The sequence below is a fragment of the Trypanosoma cruzi genome, genomic scaffold (assembly GCF_000209065.1).
Source record: "Trypanosoma cruzi strain CL Brener 1047053517077 genomic scaffold, whole genome shotgun sequence".
NCBI lineage: Eukaryota > Euglenozoa > Kinetoplastea > Trypanosomatida > Trypanosomatidae > Trypanosoma > Trypanosoma cruzi.
The window spans coordinates 53,840-72,064 of record NW_001849452.1 but is presented as its reverse complement, the minus strand read 5'-3'; the positions used below and the strand labels follow the sequence as shown (position 1 = coordinate 72,064).

General features: G+C 54.1%; 12 protein-coding genes across 12 annotated transcripts, besides 26 other annotated features; all 12 read left to right on the top strand.

The window, feature by feature from the left end:
• On the top strand, nucleotides 1-1,066 carry Tc00.1047053511229.120 (uncharacterized protein; the record flags this gene model as incomplete). The annotated part of the gene is made up of 1 exon (XM_804067.1): nucleotides 1-1,066. A coding segment is annotated over one exon (1,066 nt), but the record flags the coding sequence as incomplete, so codon positions are not given.
• Nucleotides 1-11,899: a sequence feature (heterozygous, non-Esmeraldo-like haplotype).
• Nucleotides 1,142-1,180: a microsatellite.
• Nucleotides 1,492-1,511: a microsatellite.
• Nucleotides 1,595-1,627: a sequence feature (AT_rich).
• Nucleotides 1,680-3,551, top strand: Tc00.1047053511229.110 (glycyl-tRNA synthetase, putative; the record flags this gene model as incomplete). Its single annotated transcript, XM_804066.1, has 1 exon — nucleotides 1,680-3,551. The coding sequence occupies one exon, from the start codon at nucleotides 1,680-1,682 to the stop codon at nucleotides 3,549-3,551; it is 1,872 nt and encodes a 623-aa protein (XP_809159.1).
• Nucleotides 3,620-3,639: a microsatellite.
• Nucleotides 3,938-3,984: a microsatellite.
• On the top strand, nucleotides 4,167-4,850 carry Tc00.1047053511229.100 (hypothetical protein, conserved; the record flags this gene model as incomplete). Its single annotated transcript, XM_804065.1, has 1 exon — nucleotides 4,167-4,850. The coding sequence occupies one exon, from the start codon at nucleotides 4,167-4,169 to the stop codon at nucleotides 4,848-4,850; it is 684 nt and encodes a 227-aa protein (XP_809158.1).
• Nucleotides 4,914-4,933: a microsatellite.
• Nucleotides 5,098-5,171: a sequence feature (T-rich).
• Nucleotides 5,351-5,371: a sequence feature (AT_rich).
• Nucleotides 5,924-5,976: a sequence feature (GA-rich).
• Nucleotides 6,027-6,048: a sequence feature (AT_rich).
• Tc00.1047053511229.90 (hypothetical protein, conserved) lies at nucleotides 6,135-8,351 on the top strand (the record flags this gene model as incomplete). Its single annotated transcript, XM_804064.1, has 1 exon — nucleotides 6,135-8,351. The coding sequence occupies one exon, from the start codon at nucleotides 6,135-6,137 to the stop codon at nucleotides 8,349-8,351; it is 2,217 nt and encodes a 738-aa protein (XP_809157.1).
• Nucleotides 7,638-7,661: a microsatellite.
• Nucleotides 8,616-8,690: a microsatellite.
• Tc00.1047053511229.80 (eukaryotic translation initiation factor 3 subunit, putative) lies at nucleotides 8,765-9,793 on the top strand (the record flags this gene model as incomplete). The annotated part of the gene is made up of 1 exon (XM_804063.1): nucleotides 8,765-9,793. One exon carries the CDS (start codon nucleotides 8,765-8,767, stop codon nucleotides 9,791-9,793), a length of 1,029 nt encoding a protein of 342 aa, XP_809156.1.
• Nucleotides 9,883-9,909: a sequence feature (AT_rich).
• Nucleotides 10,060-10,096: a microsatellite.
• Nucleotides 10,138-10,980, top strand: Tc00.1047053511229.70 (hypothetical protein, conserved; the record flags this gene model as incomplete). Its single annotated transcript, XM_804062.1, has 1 exon — nucleotides 10,138-10,980. One exon carries the CDS (start codon nucleotides 10,138-10,140, stop codon nucleotides 10,978-10,980), a length of 843 nt encoding a protein of 280 aa, XP_809155.1.
• Tc00.1047053511229.60 (hypothetical protein, conserved) lies at nucleotides 11,214-11,660 on the top strand (the record flags this gene model as incomplete). Its single annotated transcript, XM_804061.1, has 1 exon — nucleotides 11,214-11,660. One exon carries the CDS (start codon nucleotides 11,214-11,216, stop codon nucleotides 11,658-11,660), a length of 447 nt encoding a protein of 148 aa, XP_809154.1.
• Nucleotides 11,900-11,917: a sequence feature (haploid, non-Esmeraldo-like haplotype).
• Nucleotides 11,918-12,345: a sequence feature (heterozygous, Esmeraldo-like haplotype).
• Nucleotides 11,968-13,281, top strand: Tc00.1047053511229.50 (S-adenosylhomocysteine hydrolase, putative; the record flags this gene model as incomplete). The annotated part of the gene is made up of 1 exon (XM_804060.1): nucleotides 11,968-13,281. One exon carries the CDS (start codon nucleotides 11,968-11,970, stop codon nucleotides 13,279-13,281), a length of 1,314 nt encoding a protein of 437 aa, XP_809153.1.
• Nucleotides 12,346-12,766: a sequence feature (areas merged during assembly that could not be assigned to a particular haplotype. This can correspond to areas where the two haplotypes were merged or to regions with more than two copies in the genome that were merged during assembly.).
• Nucleotides 12,767-18,225: a sequence feature (heterozygous, non-Esmeraldo-like haplotype).
• Nucleotides 13,576-13,602: a microsatellite.
• Nucleotides 13,710-13,744: a microsatellite.
• Nucleotides 13,864-13,893: a microsatellite.
• Tc00.1047053511229.39 (hypothetical protein, conserved) lies at nucleotides 13,952-14,347 on the top strand (the record flags this gene model as incomplete). Its single annotated transcript, XM_804068.1, has 1 exon — nucleotides 13,952-14,347. The coding sequence occupies one exon, from the start codon at nucleotides 13,952-13,954 to the stop codon at nucleotides 14,345-14,347; it is 396 nt and encodes a 131-aa protein (XP_809161.1).
• Nucleotides 14,360-14,388: a sequence feature (AT_rich).
• Nucleotides 14,518-14,556: a sequence feature (A-rich).
• Tc00.1047053511229.30 (hypothetical protein, conserved) lies at nucleotides 14,619-15,521 on the top strand (the record flags this gene model as incomplete). The annotated part of the gene is made up of 1 exon (XM_804059.1): nucleotides 14,619-15,521. The coding sequence occupies one exon, from the start codon at nucleotides 14,619-14,621 to the stop codon at nucleotides 15,519-15,521; it is 903 nt and encodes a 300-aa protein (XP_809152.1).
• Nucleotides 15,730-15,775: a sequence feature (CT-rich).
• Nucleotides 15,786-17,399, top strand: Tc00.1047053511229.20 (oxidoreductase, putative; the record flags this gene model as incomplete). The annotated part of the gene is made up of 1 exon (XM_804058.1): nucleotides 15,786-17,399. One exon carries the CDS (start codon nucleotides 15,786-15,788, stop codon nucleotides 17,397-17,399), a length of 1,614 nt encoding a protein of 537 aa, XP_809151.1.
• Nucleotides 17,660-17,689: a microsatellite.
• On the top strand, nucleotides 17,792-18,225 carry Tc00.1047053511229.9 (replication factor C, subunit 4, putative; the record flags this gene model as incomplete). The annotated part of the gene is made up of 1 exon (XM_804069.1): nucleotides 17,792-18,225. A coding segment is annotated over one exon (434 nt), but the record flags the coding sequence as incomplete, so codon positions are not given.

Here is an 18,225-nt window from a genome sequence, read left to right as displayed (position 1 = left end):
CAGTCTCAGCGATGCTGCGCCTCCAGTACGCAGGTACGTTGTGCATGTGGGACGAAACGTGGCAGTGTCGATGGATTGGCTCCCTGTTCCCTTACATCGAACGGACAACAACAAGTTGGGTCTCTGCACGTTTATCCGTGGGAAGTACTTGGTCTCGACGGTTCTTCCCCGCGATGTAGTTGCTGAGAACTCAGCGGCTGTAACGCGTGGCGGCGGCAACGGTGGTGCTGATGGCGCTGGCCGCAGGAGTGGTCGTTGCGTCCACGTGGCTGCGGAGGTGTGTGGTGCGACTCTGCTGAAGCGTGAAATCGAACTTGTGGAGATTCGGTGGAGCTCCAACGCCACTTCTCTCGCCGGGACGTTTCTCTTTGCGATTGGCCGCTGCACCTCGGTGGTGGTGCTTCAGCCCACCGGCGACACACACTCGGGTAAGTTGATGTTGCAAGTGGTGCATTACATTGAAGCAAAGGGCGTCGTGGCGTCTCCACCGTTTTTGCCGTTCCCTCCCATTGCTGTTGGTGCGGCGCGTAGTGGCCACACGATGTTGGTGGTTTCACATGGAACAAGTGTGGCATTCTACCAGGCGCCCGAGTTCAGCACGAAACTTTTTGTGGCCGTGGATGAGGTGGTGACTTGTGTAGGATCCTACGAGCGACGTTTGACGATGGGTCTGGCGAGTGGTGCTGTTGTGGATGTTCGTAGCGGGATGCCGATTGCGACGCTGCAGTCGCCACCACTACTTATTGACCGCATAGAAGGCACGTCCAATGATGAAGAGACGTGGCTTGTGGCGGACACCTCGGGAGAGTGTACACGGATTTATCGGCGCCGTCAGGGAGATGCGGAGCCCAGGACGGAGTGTGTTCTCTCAATCGCTCGGGTGCGGCGTGCAGCAGATCAGCCGGCGGCGTTAATTATGGGCTGCAGCCGCATGAGTGAGTCCCTGCGTATTACTAGCGACAGCGCGCCGCAATTTGTGCAGCATCCACTGCAGCATCTTATGATCGCGCGTGGTCCGCTACTTGCCTTTTTTACCGACGGTGTCTGGTTATTGGCTCCGCAGTGACTGGAGTGCTGGCAAACATGGATGCACTCGCAAACATAACTATGGAAGCAACAGAGGCGGTGTATGTGTGTATGTGAGAAAGAGAGAGAGAGAGAGAGAGAGAGAGAGAGAGAGGAAAAAAAAAAAGTTTAATAATAACAGAGATTTCTGTAAAAGATTGGCCTTTTTTTTTTTTTTGTGTGTGGCGCCAACCGCCCCTTTGTTGCAATGGTACTAAAGATCAGCATAAACATACTCTTTTTATAGGTTGCATGTCACACTCTTGTCGCCTTGCGGATGTCTTTTCTTTTTTTTTTTTCCTTCTTTCTTCTCTCTTCGTCCCCTTCCCCCGTTACTCAACAAATGGCTGTTGGGAGGATTCGAAGGGGAAACAACAAAAACAACAACAAAAAAACAGCAAAAGCAATTTCATTTATTTATAAATCTTTTTTTTTTTTTTTTTTTTGGTCGTCGGTGTTGGTGTTTTTTCTGTAGACCTAAAACATAATTCCACGCTAAGGGAGAGAAGAGGCAGAGAAGCGGAGGAGGATATTTAATAAAAAAGTTTTTTTTTTTTTTTTTGTTTGTGCGTGTTGCGTCAGCCACCACGAAGTGTTTTGCACGCAGTCGACTCATGCGCACGGCACTCCCGTCGAGGCTCGAGAATTTGGTGCGGGCGGAGTTTGAGGACACATGCCGCCGCCGCTTCTTTTTCGGTCTGGCCTTTGACCCGTACGGCGGGTCGGCGGGGCTGTACGACCTGGGCCCGCCGCTCTGCGCCATGAAGGCCAACCTCCTGTCGTACTGGCGGCAGCACTTTGTGCTGGAGGAGAACATGTGTGAGGTGGACACGACGTCCCTGACGCCGGAGGAGGTGTTCAAGGCATCCGGCCACGTGGTGCGGTTCAACGACGCCATGGTGCGGGACACCGTCACAGGCGAGTGCATCCGCGCCGACAAGCTGCTCGAGGAGTACAGTGAGACGCGGCTCAAGGATGCCACCCTGCCAATAGAAACGAAGCAGGAGATGCAGACGCTCCGTAACAGGGCAGCTGGGATGACGCCGGCGGAGATGAAGGCGGTGATTGAACATTACCAGGTCAAGTCGCCCAAAGGCAACGCACTCAGCGAGCCGTTTCCGTTCAATCTCATGTTCTCCACGAGTATTGGACCGGAGGGAGACCGTGTTGGGTACATGCGCCCTGAACTTGCGCAGGGGATCATACTGAACTTTAAGAGACTACTCGATTCAGGCAATGCGCAGCGCATGCCGTTTGCAGGGGCGTGCATCGGCACCGCCTTCCGAAACGAAATTGCGCCACGCGCAAACCTTATCCGCGTCCGTGAGTTTACGCTGGCGGAGATTGAGCACTTTGTCAACCCCAACGACAAGAGCCATGAAAAGTTTGAGAGCGTCAGGGGCACGGAGTTCTGGGCATGGTCACGGGAACTACAGGACGCCAATGCAGACCCTGTTCTTATGACCGTTGGGGATGCCGTTGCTAAAAAGATCATTGACAATGAGACGCTCGGCTACTTCATTGCCCGCACGGTTCTTTTTCTTGAGGCCGTCGGCTTGCGTTTTCTCCGCTTCCGCCAACACCAGCGTGATGAGATGGCCCACTACGCACAGGACTGCTGGGATGCAGAGCTGCTGACATCTTACGGCTGGGTGGAGTGTGTGGGTATCGCGGATCGCTCCGCGTACGACCTCACGCAGCACAGTGCTGCCAGCAAGAAGGATTTGTTTGCCCGGGAGGAGTTTGCGGAGCCACGCATCGAGCGCCAGCTGCAGCGCAAACTCCAAAAGGGCGCCATTGGAAAAGCGTTTGGGAAGAACGCCGGCGAGGTGATGGAGTACTTGAACACCGCACCAGAGGCAACGTGCGTGGCACTCGGTGAGAAACTGGCGTCAGGAAGCGTGGAAATCACGACGGCGAACGGGTTTACCGCGACTATTAAGCCAGAGATGGTCCAGTTTGAGTTCAAGGAGGTGAAGGTGACGGGGCGAAATTACATACCGAGCGTCATTGAGCCTTCCTTCGGCGTTGGCCGCATTCTTTACGCACTGCTGGAGCAGAGCTACTGGGTGCGCCGCGACGAGAGTGCCAAGAACGAGAAGCGTGCCGTCTTCAGCATGCGCCCTGTGATTGCGCCGCAGAAGGTGGCGGTGCTGCCGCTGCTTGTGAAGCCGGAGTTGTTGCGGGTGGTGGAGGAGATCCGTGGCGACATGGTGCTGCGGGGCATCTCGACCCGCACCGACGACAGTGGCGCCTCGATTGGGAAGAAATACGCCCGTGTGGACGAGCTCGGCATTCCGTTCTGCGTCACGTGCGACTTTGAGACGGACGGATGCGTCACGCTGCGTGAGCGCGACAGCGCCCGGCAGGTGCGCATCCCAAGGGAGGCGGTCGCCGACGTGGTGGCGGAGTTGAGCCGCCCGCTACGACCACGCGAGTGGAGTAGCGTCGAGACGGAGTTCCCTGCACAGTCAACAGCAGCGTGACCGTACCGCGGCGTGGATTTAGAACAGATGCCACGGAAAAATAACACAGAGAGGATTATGGTCTGGCATGTGTGTGTGTGTGTGTGTGAAGTCGTCAAATGAGGCTCAATAAAATGTATTTCTGGGGAAGGCAGGGCGAAAAGAAGAAGAAGAAAAAACGTAGGGTTCGTGTCACGGTGATAGTAATGCACCGCGCGCATGTGGGGCCTTTCCCTTTACATTTTGTGTGTTTGTTCTCGCCGCATTAGATGATGCTATTATTCGCCTACTGCCATCCCCATCGTTACTCTTTCTCTCACCGGTGACCGTTTCTCTGTCTGTCTGTCGGTGTGCGTGCTTGTGCGATGGCTTTAAGCCTGTTTTTTTTTTTTCCTTTCATGTCACCTTCTCTCTCTCTCTCTCTCTCTCTCTTTCTTTCTCACTTTATCTTTCTTACACATGCGGGGTGGGAATGAAAAGAGCGGGGGCAAACACCGTAGTGAACCGAATAGAGGACCGAAAGTCAGCCGATAGGCGGAAGCAGAAGAGGGAGGGAGGTGGGGGGGGGAGAAAATAGAAAAAACAACAACAAAATACAAAAAATAACAAAACAAACCGAACCACCTGGTGGCAGCGATGTTGAGTCGTCTCTTTGGTAGAGGGGATAAGCAGGCGAAGGCCCGCGAGAAGCAGCAGTCGGGAGGGCCCGGCTCCGTCTCGCAAACTCTGGAAAAACTGGAGTCGGCCTACGAGCTCCTCGAGAAGCGAGAGGGGGTGCTCGAAAAGAAGATGGAGATGGAGTTGGAGAGGGCAAAGCAGTACCACGCCAAGAAGAACACACAGGCAGCGCTTCAGTGCATGAAGCGGAAGAAGGCGTTTGAGGAGCAGCTGACGAACATCAGCGCCCAGAAGCAAAACCTCGAGACACTGAAGTTTACGCTGCAGAATCAGAATATGAATAACGAACTACTGGAGGTGCAGCAACGCGTCAAGAATGAGCTGCGGGAACGTAATAAAAAGATGGATGCGGATCGTGTAGAGGAGAATATGGAGGAGTTGCAGGAGGAGATGGAGAAGGCCAACGCCGTCGCCGAGGCCCTGCGACAGCCGCTCGACAGCCAACTGCTGGACGAGGACGAACTCATGGGAGAACTCATGGCGGAACTGCAGACTGCCGATGTGAAGGTGGCAGAGTCAGCGCCAGCGTTGCCGGCCATGCCAAGTGTGCCTACCGGAAAGCTGCCGAAGTTGAGTGCCAAAGAAGAAGAGGATGAGGATGAAGAGGCGCTGCGAGCCCTTGAGGCAGAACTTCAGTCTTAGTGCTGGGCGTGTCTCTTTTCCCCCCCTTTTTTCTCCATTCACACCGTTAGGCTCTTGCGTTGCATATATATATATATATATATTTCTCTTTCTTTCTGTGTGTGTCTGTGTGTGAGGGGGGAGAAGGAGAAAAAAACAAAAGCCCGAAAGTTGGAGCAAAACGAGTTAAGCGAGGAACGCAAAGAAAATAGTTTTCTTTTTTTTTTTGAGGAGGACTGGGAGAGAGGTTACATGAATCCCCCCCCCCAAAAAAAAAAAAAAAAAAGAAGGAAGAGAGAGAGAGTGAAGAGAGGGTAAGAGGAACAACAACAACAAAAAAAAGCGGAATGAGCAGCAACGACAAGAGCAGGCGGGGGAGCCGTGGACAAGATCTGCGTGTGTGTGGTCTCCTGAAATGGGGGGGAAATTCTGCAGCTTTTTACGACGAGGAAAGGCGCATGTGTGCGTGTGTGTGTGTGCAAGAGTTGAGTACGGAGGCTTTTTTTTTTTTTTTGTGTGTGTTTATATATTTATATTTATATGCTCGGTGTCTGTTACTGGTTTATTGCGCCGCCGCTTCTTGTGCGTACATTTTTGCATGTCTCCTGTGTGACTCCGCTTGCATCCCCTCCTTTATTTATGAGGCAGTTGAAACGAACACTCCGCCTTCCTTCATGCCACAGACGTGCTCATGCATGTTTAAGCGTTTATGCGTATTTATGATTCGTTGTGTGCCTTTTTTTTTTTTTTTTTGCATATTTGTCTGTGTGTGCTGTTAATAAAACCGGTTGGCACTGAATGGCACTTTTCATTTTATTGGTTTTTTCTTTGGTTTTTCAAAAACTTTTTTTTCTTGTCAAGGTTCTCATCGAAGCTACAACAATGAAGGGGAGGGAGGGAGGGATGACTGTTCCCCACTCTCCACTACTGGCGGCACAGCGGCCTCATCGGACGCGAGGGGCAGTGATGGCCGCGCCCCATCGCGATGTTTAACGGCCCGCGAGAACGAAGTTTTGTATTTTGTCTGCAAGTGGCTTGCAAAGGAACACGGATGTGGGGCCACTCTCCCCATGCGTGATGGATATGCCACAAGATCTTCCTTTCCCCCCTTCCTCATTCCCTTCTTCTCTCTTCCTTGCTTTCTTCCAGTGTCTGTGGCGGCGTTGGGCGTCATGCGGCATTTCACCAGGGGCTTTCTTTTTTTAATTATTATTATTTTGCCTGCACTTGGCTACAAAATTTTTTGTTTTTACTTTGCATGTTTTCCTTTCTGTTGGGTGGCGGGCTGAAACAGCATAGGGCTCAATGCTACCCATTGTGAAGGAGTACATGACCGAATGCGCGCAGCGGCGGGTGGAGCCGTATTACGGTTTTATCGAGCATGCGGGGGCCGGAGAAATAGTGACGGACTTGGATTTTGCCCCGTTGCACAGTGTGCGGGTTTTTGCATTGACGTTGCTGCGTTGCGGGCCGCGTTCCATCGCTGTGAGGGGGCCGAAGTTGCAAGTTTTAGCGCTGCGTTACGACTCGAACAAGGGCATGCATCACCCCCCGCGGCAGTCGAAGCGCAAGGTTTCCTACACGACCTTGTTGTCGCAGCGTCTCCCTGAAGATGTCATTGTTGCAGCACAAAACCGGCCGGTGCTGAGGAGCCTCATTGACGGCGTGCGTGTGGCGTGCATGACTTACACGGGGCATTTGGTTCGTGTGGAGTTGTGTGGCCTGCCGCTTAGGGAGATAAGGGAGGTGGTTACCAGGCTGTTTGATGTGCTGCAGCACTGTGGTCTCCTTCGGGTACTCAACCTGAACAAGTCCAAGCTGACGGACCAGCTTTTCACGCGGCTGACAACGACGGTGAACACGTTTCCCTCACTGAAGGAGGGCCACTTCTCCGAGTGTGGTCTTACAGACGGCAGTGCCAGGGGCATTCATTCTCTCATTCTCCTCAATCGCGGCAGGGAGCAGAACGCGATGTGGCGTGCGTCTCTGAGGGACGGGGTTGGCGGTCACGTTGCAACGTTCGCGCGGGGGCTGGAAGTGCTTGATTTGTCGGGCAATTGCCTTAGCGATGCCACTATTAGGCGATTGGGACTTGCCATAGCGCATGATGCATCGCTGCGAGTAATTGATATGAGCCGCAACACTGTGACGACGGCAGGGCTGAAGGAGTTTTTACAGCGTGGGACACTGCAGGAGAGCGCAGTGGAGTCCCTTGACCTGTCAAAGAACTTGATTGACACAAAGGATAAATTTTTCGTTGGGGATAACTTTGCATGTCAGCACACGTACGGGGAGCAGCTTCTTCTCACCCGGTTAGACTCTCGAGAGCGGCACCGCAGCGCCAGCACGGCACCCCAATTGGAGGTGAGTGGTGCCGCCGTACCACAGCTGAGGTCATCGGCCGCCGATGGTGCGCCGCTGGAGATTCACCATCCGCGTGCCGTCTCGCCAGAGGACGTTGGGGCCGGCGGTTTAAGGTCACGCGAGTCGAGTCCCGCTGCGGTGTTGGACACATGTGAGGAGAACGCTGAGGTTTGCTCTCAGTTGTTGAGGTGCCCCGGGATGGAGCGGCCGCAGGCAAACCGTAGCACATGGACCGCCTCACCCGAGATGTTTGATCGCCAAAGCAACGCCAGCCGCCGTAACGGGGACCGCAAGGCATCCGAACGTTCTCGATTTTCTTATCAGGAGACGGGGAAACAGCAAGAAAACCAACCGCGCCTCAATCAATGCCCACCGCCGCATCAAACTGCCGTGCCTTTTTTCCCACCGCTTCTTTTTGCTCCCACCGGCAGTGGCGATGGCTCTCAGCAGCAGCAGCAGCAGCAGCAGTGGTGTGGTGTCCCGCTGTATGTCCCTGTCCCTGTTTCTTCACTTGGGGCTATGGCGATGCCGCCACCCGCGCGATCTACGCGGGATGTCGCCGTGGGGACCTCGCCTCAGCCGGACACAATGCAGCAGAGCACTTCTAGATCCCTCTCTACCACGCCATTGGCCGACGGCGATGTCACGGATGACGGCACCGCCTTTGAGAAGATGATGATGGAACCCTTACAGACCAATGACTGGGAGCTTGCGGACTGGAGGAGGAATGAGCAGCGCTTTCTGGAGTCTCTCATTGTGCGACTGGAGTCCCAAGAAAATGCAACAACCGAGATGCTGGAGCGAAACTACCAGGCAACATGTGATCGTTTGGGTGCCATTCAAGAGGAATTCTCGCGGCAGATTCACGAGCTGCTTCAGGAGCAACGTGTGGGGGCTGAGCGGTTTCGTGGGGAGCTGCGCGAGGAATTATTGAGCGAACGGCACCAGCAACAACAGCAGCAGGACCCTGAAGCCGCCATGGCGGAGCAGCTGGCGCAACTCATAGATACGGGGATGAAACGTATTCATGATCAGATGGAGAGGCGTTCGGCTTCTGCTTCTGGCACGGCAGCCAAGGCGGCGGGTGTTGACTTGCAACAACCAACACAGGAATACCTCCGCGTAGTGAAGGAGCGATTGAGCAGTTTGGGATGGTGAGGGGGGCGAGAAGGAGGGCGGGCTGTACGCAAGATATGCCTTTTCACCTGTATGTGTATTTCTGCCGGGAGCTTTTTTTTCTGGTGTCGCTTCCATGTCGTCTTCTGTTTCTGCAGCGGTTGCCACTATGAGGGGGAGGGGCCGCAGGGTTTTTTTTTTTTTTTGCCGCTTATTTATTTATTTATTTTCTTTTGTTTGGTTTGTTGCAAAAAAAAAAAAAGCGTGGAGGGGTCCATCGGGACGAACGATTCATTCGAGGCAAAGGAGAGAGAGAGAGAGAGAGAGAGAGAGAGAGAGAGAGAGAGAGAGAGAGAGAGAGAGAGAGAGAGAGAGAGAGAGTGAAGGCGAAACGAAAGCCATAAAAAACAACAAAAAAGGAAGGACGCAACCGGAAGAACAGCGGGGGGTAAGCAATGAACATTCAGGGCCTAGCGCTGCACGGGCACATGAAGCCCGTGACGATGATTAAGTTCAACCGCGAAGGGGACCTTCTTTTCTCGACCGCAAAGGAGCCTAACATCAGCGTGTGGTACACCAAAACAGGGGAACGTCTCGGTGTGTTTAACGGTCATAGCGCCATTGCCGCGTGTGATGTGAACAATTACTCCACGCTGCTTGTGACTGGCGGTATGGACTTCAAGGCCAAGTTGTGGTGCGTAGAGAGCGGGGATGAATTGGCGAACATCATGCTCAAGAGCCCTGCTCGTGCCGTTGGCTTTGCGCATGACGACAGCAAGGTGATGGTGAGCACCTCCAGGAAGATGGGCGAGAAGTCGGCAATTCAGCTGTACAACCTGCCCTTTGCCGTGCCGAAGGAGGACTACATTGTGCATCCCGTCAAGACAGCTTTTAATCCCTGCGCTGAGTTTGTTTCGGAGGGCGACGATATCACGTTTGCGGTGTGGGGTCCAACGAACGACACAATTTACTACTCCATGTCCGACGGCTCCGTGGCAATTCTCGACGTGGAGACAATGCGCACCATTCGCACGCAACAGCCACATGAGGAAACTGTCAATCGCATCGGATTTGACTGCAACTACTACACTCTCATCACCGCCTCTAAGGACAAGACGGCCCGTCTGTTAGATTCCCGCGACATGTCGGTCATCCAGACATACAGGAGCGACGTGCCGGTGAACGATGCGTCCATCTCTCCATGCGGCGACCATGTCATTCTGGGAGGTGGCATGGAGGCGCAGGATGTGACGACACAAGGTGGCCAGACCAGCTTTGAGGTGAAGTTCTACCACAAGGTGCATGAAAAGCAGCTTGGTCAGGTGCGTTGCCACTTTGGTACCATTAACGCCGTCTCTTTCTTTCCAGACGGTCGTGGGTTTGCTAGCGGTGCCTTTGATGGCCTCGTGAAGCTCCACCGCTTTGATGAAAATTACGAAGCCGCGCCCGGGGCAAAGCCGGTTTGGTCGCCGGACTCGTCTTGAATATGCCCCGCCGAGGGACCTAAAAACAACAAATAAGAGGAAGCGGAAAATCAGAGACATTCAGACTGCAGTGCGGCACTCAACTGTTCTTAAAAAAAAAATATATATTTTATTTTCAGTCTTTATTCCGTTCCTGTGTGCTCTGTTTGTGTAACCGCATACTCCCTGACCGCCTCGTGCTGCTTTTTTCTTTTTTGGTGGTGGATCCCGCTTTCCTTTCCTTTTTTTTTTTTTGCCTGCATGTCATTGCATCGCAGAACTCTTGATTTTTTTCTTTTTTCATTACTTTTTTTTTTTTTTTTTGTTGCGCTTTGGCTTTCACGGCGGGGTCTCAGTTTGCATCCATGTGGCGCAAGGGGGCGGCCACCATGATACGACTGCGGCAGCCGCTTTGTTATCATAACGGCATGCGTGCAACGGTGATGGCAACGCGTGCACTCTCGAGCGGTGACGTGCAGGATGAGGCGACAAGGTGGGCGCGTGGGATGGAGGACAAGTACGGGCCTGGCGCGTACAAATTGTTCCGTCCGCTCTACAAGGATCTTTCGGACGAGATGCGACGGGAGGTGAACGTGAGGCCGCCGCCCCCGATGGATGGTTGGACCACACGTCATGATGAGGCGACGAATCTCGCCGTATTTGAGCGCGCTGCCGATGAAACGACGCGAGTGGGCCGTGTTGTTGCGTACAGCCCGATTGAAATGGCGAACCCGCCAAAACTTAACGCTTTGCTGTACTTTTTAGACTGGTTCCCTGTGGAGGTGCTGGTGGCACGTAATGGCGTTATTTTGCACTTTTCAATGGCCGTCAACGAGGGTGGGATGCACATGCGCAATGTTCGTGCCTACAAGGAGGAGGAGCATTTGCTTTCCACCACAGACGACGCGGCGTGGGTGCGTCGTCATCTCTACTACGATGGCCCATGCCTCTGGCACCTTGAGTTGGACGTACAGAACGAACTGTACGATACCATGCAAGATCACGGCATTACGCTGGATTGGATGCGGTGGGCGGCCGGGTGGGTGTACTACCTTGAACACGTGGCATATGTGCAGTGGAGTGTTGGTATGCTGGAGCAGCTTATTCCGTCGGTGCTACGCGGTCCAGAGGAAGACTTTCTCACGGCGGAAGAGAGGGAAGAACTCAGCAAGCCAACGGAGGAGTGGTTAGATGAGCATTATGCGTAGTGGCGCTGCTCTTTTTTTTTTTTTTTTGCCTAACCGCAGCTTTTTGGGTGGGTTGCTCACCGCCGTCTTTGCCTCCTTTTGAATCTATGAGTGTTATTTTGAGGGATGTGACATGTGGATACAACATGAATGTGTCTTTGTGGTTTTCTGTACTTTTTTAGCAGGTGCTGTCCCCCGCTGGTTGCCTCCACTCCTTCGTTTTTCTTCTTTTCTCTCAACTACCGGAGGAGGGGATGTGCATTGCTCTTGGCATCGTCGCGGAGGATGATGAGGCATGGCGAATTGCCAGCGAGGCTGTCGCTGCAGAAAAGGAGCCTGTCTTCAGCGGGAACAACGGCCCTTTTGTAGATGTCTGGTTTGGCGAACAGAAACTCTTTGGCCTCGTTCAACGCGTTGCTCCAAACGACTTTATTCAGGTCGCCCAGGAGTGTGGCGAGAAGAGCGATGACGCCGCAGCGACGTTGCGGATGCGTGTGACGCACAACGTCTCTTTTGTCCTTCACCTCTCGTCGGTGCCGCATGCGATGCTGCAGGCACGGGGAGCGCCCGAGGACAAGTTTGTGAACTTCATGCAACTTGTCGTGGATTACGCTTCGCTGCTGCGGCGCGGGATGAAGGATGAGTTTCTTGGCGTCGATCCCGAGTCCGATGCGGAGTACATACGCTTCACGCCCCAGTGAGACATTGCGGCTGTGCGTTGGTGCTGGTGACTTCTCTTCTGGACATGTGTGCGTCTGGTGTGCACTTCTCTCATTTTCTTCTGTTTTTTTTTTCCCTTGTTGTTTGTGGGGATGCCTCTGCTGTTTATTTTTTCCTCTGGTTTCTCCTTCTGTCCCTCTTTCTTCTGCTGGGCGCGCGTTGCTCCTCGCGAGAAGAGAAGTAATAAAATTACGTGAAAAAAAGAAAAAAAAGAAAAGCCATAGCTTCAAGCAGGCACACACACACACACACACGTACGCGCGAAACAATTAACGCCATTAAAACATCATGACCGATTACAAAGTCCGAGACATCAGCCTGGCAGAGTGGGGCCGAAAGGCAATTGAAATCGCGGAGAACGAGATGCCGGGGCTCATGGAGCTGCGCCGTGAGTACAGCCAGTCGAAGCCACTCAAGGGCGCCAAGATCGCTGGCTGCCTGCACATGACGGTGCAGACGGCAGTGCTGATTGAGACACTCATCCAGCTTGGCGCGGAGGTTCGCTGGAGCTCATGCAACATCTTTTCAACCCAAGACAACGCCGCCGCCGCCATTGCGAAGCGTGGCATCCCCGTGTTTGCCTGGAAGGGAGAAACGGAGGAGGAGTACCAGTGGTGCATTGAGCAGACACTTAAAGGCTTCAGCGGCGACGGATTCCCGAACATGATCCTCGACGACGGCGGTGACCTGACGAACCATGTCCTTGACCACTGCCCCCACCTTGTGGACAAAATCTACGGCATATCGGAGGAAACGACAACAGGTGTGAAGAACTTGTACAAACGTCTGCAGCGCGGAAAACTGCCCATCCCTGCCATCAACGTGAATGACAGCGTCACGAAGAGCAAGTTTGACAACCTCTACGGCTGCCGCGAGTCACTTGTGGACGGCATCAAACGTGCCACGGACGTGATGATCGCTGGAAAGACTGCCTGTGTTTGTGGTTATGGCGACGTGGGCAAAGGCTGCGCCGCCGCCCTACGTGCTTTTGGTGCCCGTGTTGTTGTCACGGAGGTGGACCCGATCAATGCGCTGCAGGCGGCGATGGAAGGGTACCAAGTGCTTCTGGTCGAGGACATCGTGGAGCAGGCGCACATTTTTGTCACGACGACCGGTAACGACGACATCATCACGGCCGAGCACTTCCCCCGCATGCAAGATGACGCGATTGTGTGCAACATTGGCCATTTTGACACGGAGATTCAAGTGTCGTGGCTGAAGGCGAACGCGAAGGAGCGCGTGGAGGTTAAACCGCAGGTGGATCGCTACACCATGCACAATGGCCGCCACATCATTCTTTTGGCGGAGGGCCGCCTCGTGAATTTGGGATGCGCCAGCGGCCACCCCTCGTTCGTCATGTCGAACTCCTTCAGCAACCAGGTGCTTGCGCAGATCGAGCTTTGGACGCAGCGTGACAGCGGCAAGTACCCGCGTGGCGAGAAGGCACAGGTGTACTTCCTGCCAAAAAAGCTGGACGAGAAGGTGGCGGCCCTGCACCTTGGCAAGCTCGGGGCCAAGTTGACGAAGCTCACCGCGAAGCAGGCGGATTACATCAACTGCCCCGTGGACGGCCCATTCAAGCCGGACCACTACCGCTACTAATCGCTTCTCGCACGCCTGTGAGGGGCGGAGAGGAGGGGGCAGGCGGACAAACAGGCGGAGGGCGAGCACGTTTGCGCCCCATTCATTCAATGTGCCCGGCAATAAATTTATGCATACGTGCGGCCGCGGCAACGCACGGGGTAATTCGGTTTTATACGACTGTTGAATTGAGCGGGAAATAAAGAGGAGGTTTGTATTGGGGGAGGGGGGAAGAAGAAGGAAGAAAGAAAAGGAATAAAAAAAAATGAAGTTTTTTTTTTTGTTTTGTTTTGGACGCATTTAATTATCGATGGGAAAAAAGAAAAAAAAAAAGAAAAAGAAGGAACTGTTGAAGGGAAAAATGCAAAAGAGGAGGGGGCGCAGGTGAATACGGCCAAGAGGAGGCATGGGGAAAAGAAAAGAAAACACAAACACACATAAATACCTACAAAAAAAAAAAAAATAAAAAAAAAATAAAAGAAAAGGTACTCAAAATGTGGGGGATGTGAAGGAAGATGCGTGTGTGTTTTGAGTGATTTACATCTTGTCTGATTCCATTGCATTTCTGTGTGTGTGTGTGTGTTATTCCGCGGAGCCTCGCCCTTTTTTTTGTTGTCTTTTTTTTTTTTTTTTACTCCTTCTTGATGTGCGCTTGCATATATAGATTGACGGTTCGGCCGCGGTTAAGAGGATGTTGGCCGCTCTGTTGCCGTCCGTCGTGTTGTTTGTGCTGGCGCTTGTGGCGTTTTCTGGCGCGGTGACTATTGTGCACGGAGGTTTTATTCGGCTGGCCATTGGGGCGCTAATCGTGGCACTGTTGATATCCATTATTTTTTCGTCGTGTGCTGTTCTGCTGCTGGAGGCGTCGAGTAGTTTTCCCACGGATGTGGTTCCTGTGATATTTTTGCGCGGCGCACTGGGGGCCATTGCGCAGCCGACAATAGCGGGTATTGTTTTGCTTGCCATGCTGGTTGTTCTTGCAATGAGCACCTCCCGCGTGTGTGGGCTGGTGGAGGAAATTCAAATTCTGCTGGATGCACACAAGGCAGTGGCAGAAGCGGAAGTAATTTCGTCTACGAAGAGGTAATATATGTTTGTGTTTTTTTAAAAGAATATATATATATATTTGCTGCCAGAAATAAGGAATTTTTATGTGTCAATAGGGATGTCCCTGCCTGTGTGCATTGCAGTGGCAATGAGTTTCCCTTTTCATTCGTTACGCACAGACGTCCGTGTGTGTGTGTGTGCACCGCACTCTTTCCTTCCTTTTCTTCTTTTCTTTTTATTTTTTCTTTTGCGTGTGTAGGAGTGAAAGGGAAGCTGAAGCAGAGTGGGAAAAAGAAGGGGGGCGGGCGACAATGGATGCCCTGTACCTTATGAGCAGGGCGCAGTTCCATCAGGCAGCGACTCACATCTCCCTCTATCGCGAGGATGCGTCACCGGGCTACCGGACTCTCGGTGAGGAATGTCTGCGCCTCGTTGGCCTCAACCCCAGTCGCTACGTTTACTGGAATGTACCGAACATGAGCGCCTACTTTGGAAAGACAGTGCCAGTGGACGTTCATGGTGGTTACGTTCTCGTGGACGAAGGCGCTGCAGGGCGGCTTGCCACAAGTTACGGGGTGTTGCGCTACGCGTATCTCTCCGCCGCCGTGCGCGCAAGGGAGGGTGGGAGGTGGCGGTACGACTTCATGACGATGAACATCACTCTCGCTGTGGGTGTGGCAGGCGGATTTGCAGCGCTTTCTGTCGGCAGGTCTCGCTGGGCGTGGATGCGGCGACATCCGGTTGGCGGCATTGCTGTCAGTCTGCTTGTTTTTCTCACGGGCACAGTGACCTCTCGCCAGGCAATTCGCGTTCTCGGTGTCGGGATTGTGACTGCACATAACAGCCACAAGAAGGCTCTGACAAAACTTAACTGCGCTGACTGCTTTGACGACGTCAACCTCTACACTGCACAGCAAGTCGAGGACCTGCGCAAGCAGGAGATTCCGCGACAACCAGGGATGCCTCTGCCCCCGGAGGAGTTTGTGAAGCGATTTGAGCGGGGCACGCAGCTGCAGATAAAGATGCTGCAGGCCGATATGGACGAGGTGCGTGCGGAGAAGCGGCGCATTGGTTCCCACTTCTGCGACGTGCACCGCGGCCTCCGCGAGGACGAGGGGTACGCTGCGTCGGTTGTGCTGCCGATCTCACCCGTGGACACCCAGCGTGCTAGCGAAAGACTCCGTGCCGAGAGAACGGAGAAGAAGGCGGAGTGAAAGGGGAAAACTAAAGAAAAGGGAAGGGTCATAGTGAGGCGAATGACGCGGAGAACATAAGGTGGGTAGCTCGCGTGTGCGCGTTTTCTCTTTCTTTCTTCATTTTTTTTTTTTTTGTGTGTGATGCCGTTCACTATCCTCGTTGTTTTGGTTTATTTTCGTCTCTCCTCTTTCTCATAAATATATATTTGATGCCACACACACGCACAGAGAGGGAGAAAAAGAGGGAGGGAGTGAGTGAGGAAGGAAAGGGGATCAGACAGAATGTCGGCGAAGAAGAGGGCCTTCGATGTCCTCGTCCTTGGGGCTGGCGCAGCAGGCTGCGCAGCGGCACGTGCTATTGCGTTAAGATACCCCAATGCGACGGTCGGCCTTGTTGAACAGGGCACCCGGCGCCCACTGCCGTTGGTGATGCGTGTGCCGCTGTTGACGCCACTCGTCGCCTCGGTGCGCAGCACACGAGGGTTCCTGCGCAAATATCATGGAGTTCCTGAGGAGTGCATTGGGGGGCGGCAGTTGAAGTACGTGCGGGGCTGCGCTCTTGGCGGTAGCAGCTGCTGCAATGATATGCGGTACATGCGCGGCACGACGAGGGATTATGCGGCATGGGGCGATCCAATGTGGTCCTTTGAGCAACTCCTGCCTTTTTTCTGCGCCTTGGAGCGCAACTCTCGGGGGGGTTCCTTGTTTCATGGTAACAGCGGTCCACTGGATGTTACAGATGTTCCACGGGCAAATGTCGGTTTCGAGTTGAACATTCTTTGGTTTGAGTCGTGCGAGGCGCTGGGCATCCCCGAGACGATGGACTTCAACGCTGGAGCGGCGGACGGCTTTTCGGCCCTCCAGTCGTTGATCGCAAAGGGCGTGCGCGTGGATGTCTTTGACGCCCTCTTGGAGCGGGACCGCCACCTGTTCCCCAATTTGACCGTCATGCCGGAGACGAGGGTGCAGCGGATACTTTTTGACGGAAAGCGAGTGAGTGGCGTTGAGAATAGGGTAGGACGCGACGTGGAGGTGCTCTTTTCCGGTCGTGTTGTCTTGTGTTTGGGGCCGTTGGAATCTCCGGCGCTGCTGCAGCGGAGTGGCGTTGGAGCGGGCGGAAGAGTTGCTGAAATTCCCGATGTCGGGAGGAATCTCATTCAGCCCACCTCCGCAACAATTGTGTTTGGTGTCACACATAACGCTAACCTTCGCAGCAAGTCTGTGAGCTGGCGCAACGCCCCGTACCTGCTGCGCCAGTGGCGGGAGTACAACGAGGAGCGCTCTGGCGCGTTTGCCTCGCTCGCAGAAGGTGCCGCGTTTGTCCGTTCGACGCCAACGGCAGCGTGGCCGGACTTATCGCTGACTTTTTTTGCGACTCCTAACGTGCGCTGGTGTGGGTGGAGGCCGTTTGACGGCTTTGCTGTGCGTGTGGCGCACCATTACCCCGAGAGCCGCGGTGAAGTCGACGCGGTGGATGAACACAACATCCGCATCACAAGCCGCATGTTTTCTTCGCGGAAAGACGTGCAGTGCATGGACGAGGGTATGCGTTGGGTCGGGTCGCTTTTTAACGACGCGCGGTCGGCGTTCCACATCGACGAAAAGGGCCGGCCGACTTCGCCTTTCGCCTCGCTTGGCGTGCATGTGCGCCATCCACGGAATGCCCTTCACACGCAGCAGGGGGCCGCCGCCTTTTTGGCGGAGCATGCACAGGGCACCGGTGACCTCTTTGGCACATGTGCGCTTGGAAAGGTTGTGGATAGCACGCTGCGTGTGCGGGGTGTGGACGGGCTGCACGTTGCGGATGCTAGTGTCGTGCCAACCCCGACTTGCGGTGCGAGTTGTGTCATTGGCGCGGCCATCGGGTCAAGGGTGGCGTCGATTCTGCAGGTGTGACGCTCTTGGGAGTCGTGGCTCTCACCTCTGCGTCCCTTTTGCCCATGCACTCTCTCCTTCTCACACTCACCCACTTTCTGCTCTCTGTGCCGTGTGTCGTGTCTTCCTATCATCATCATCATCCTGACAGCCGTCCCTTTCTTTTTTTTCTGGTTGCTTCGCATGTTTGCGTGGGCCGCGGCTTCACCCACGGCGGCATTGCGTGCAAGGCAGTTGTGTTGAGAAGACAAAAAGGAGGGAGGGGGTAAGTAGCGTCGAACAAAAAAAAAAAAAAAAAGAAAGAAAAAGAAGTTTGGAACGCATCGCTTGCACCGACCGCAGCGGCGACCGCATCCATCATCCTCAGTGCTGCAGGTGGCGCTTGGCCTCGCGGTTGTTTGCGGACAGGCCTCATGTCCCAGCAGTTAGTGCCGTGGGTGGAGAAGTACCGCCCAAAGTCGATGGAAGACATTGTCGGCAACGCCGATGCCGTTTCGCGCCTGCGGGTGATATCGAAGGAGGGAAATCTCCCGAATCTGCTGTTGTGCGGCCCGCCAGGGACCGGCAAGACCACGAGTGTGCTTTGTCTCGCCCGCACGCTGCTCAGCGACCAGGACGGCGGCGACACGACCGCCCTCAAGGAGGCAGTGCTGGAGCTTAACGCTAGCGACGACCGTGGACTGGACGTGGTGCGGGAGAAGATAAAACTGTTTGCGCAGACGAAGAAGACGCTGCCGCAGAAGGTGAACGAAAGCAGCCAGCAGAAAATAAATCTCCACAAAATTGTTATTTTGGACGAGGCGGACAGCATGACGCCGGCGGCCAACAGGCCTTGCGCCGCAACATG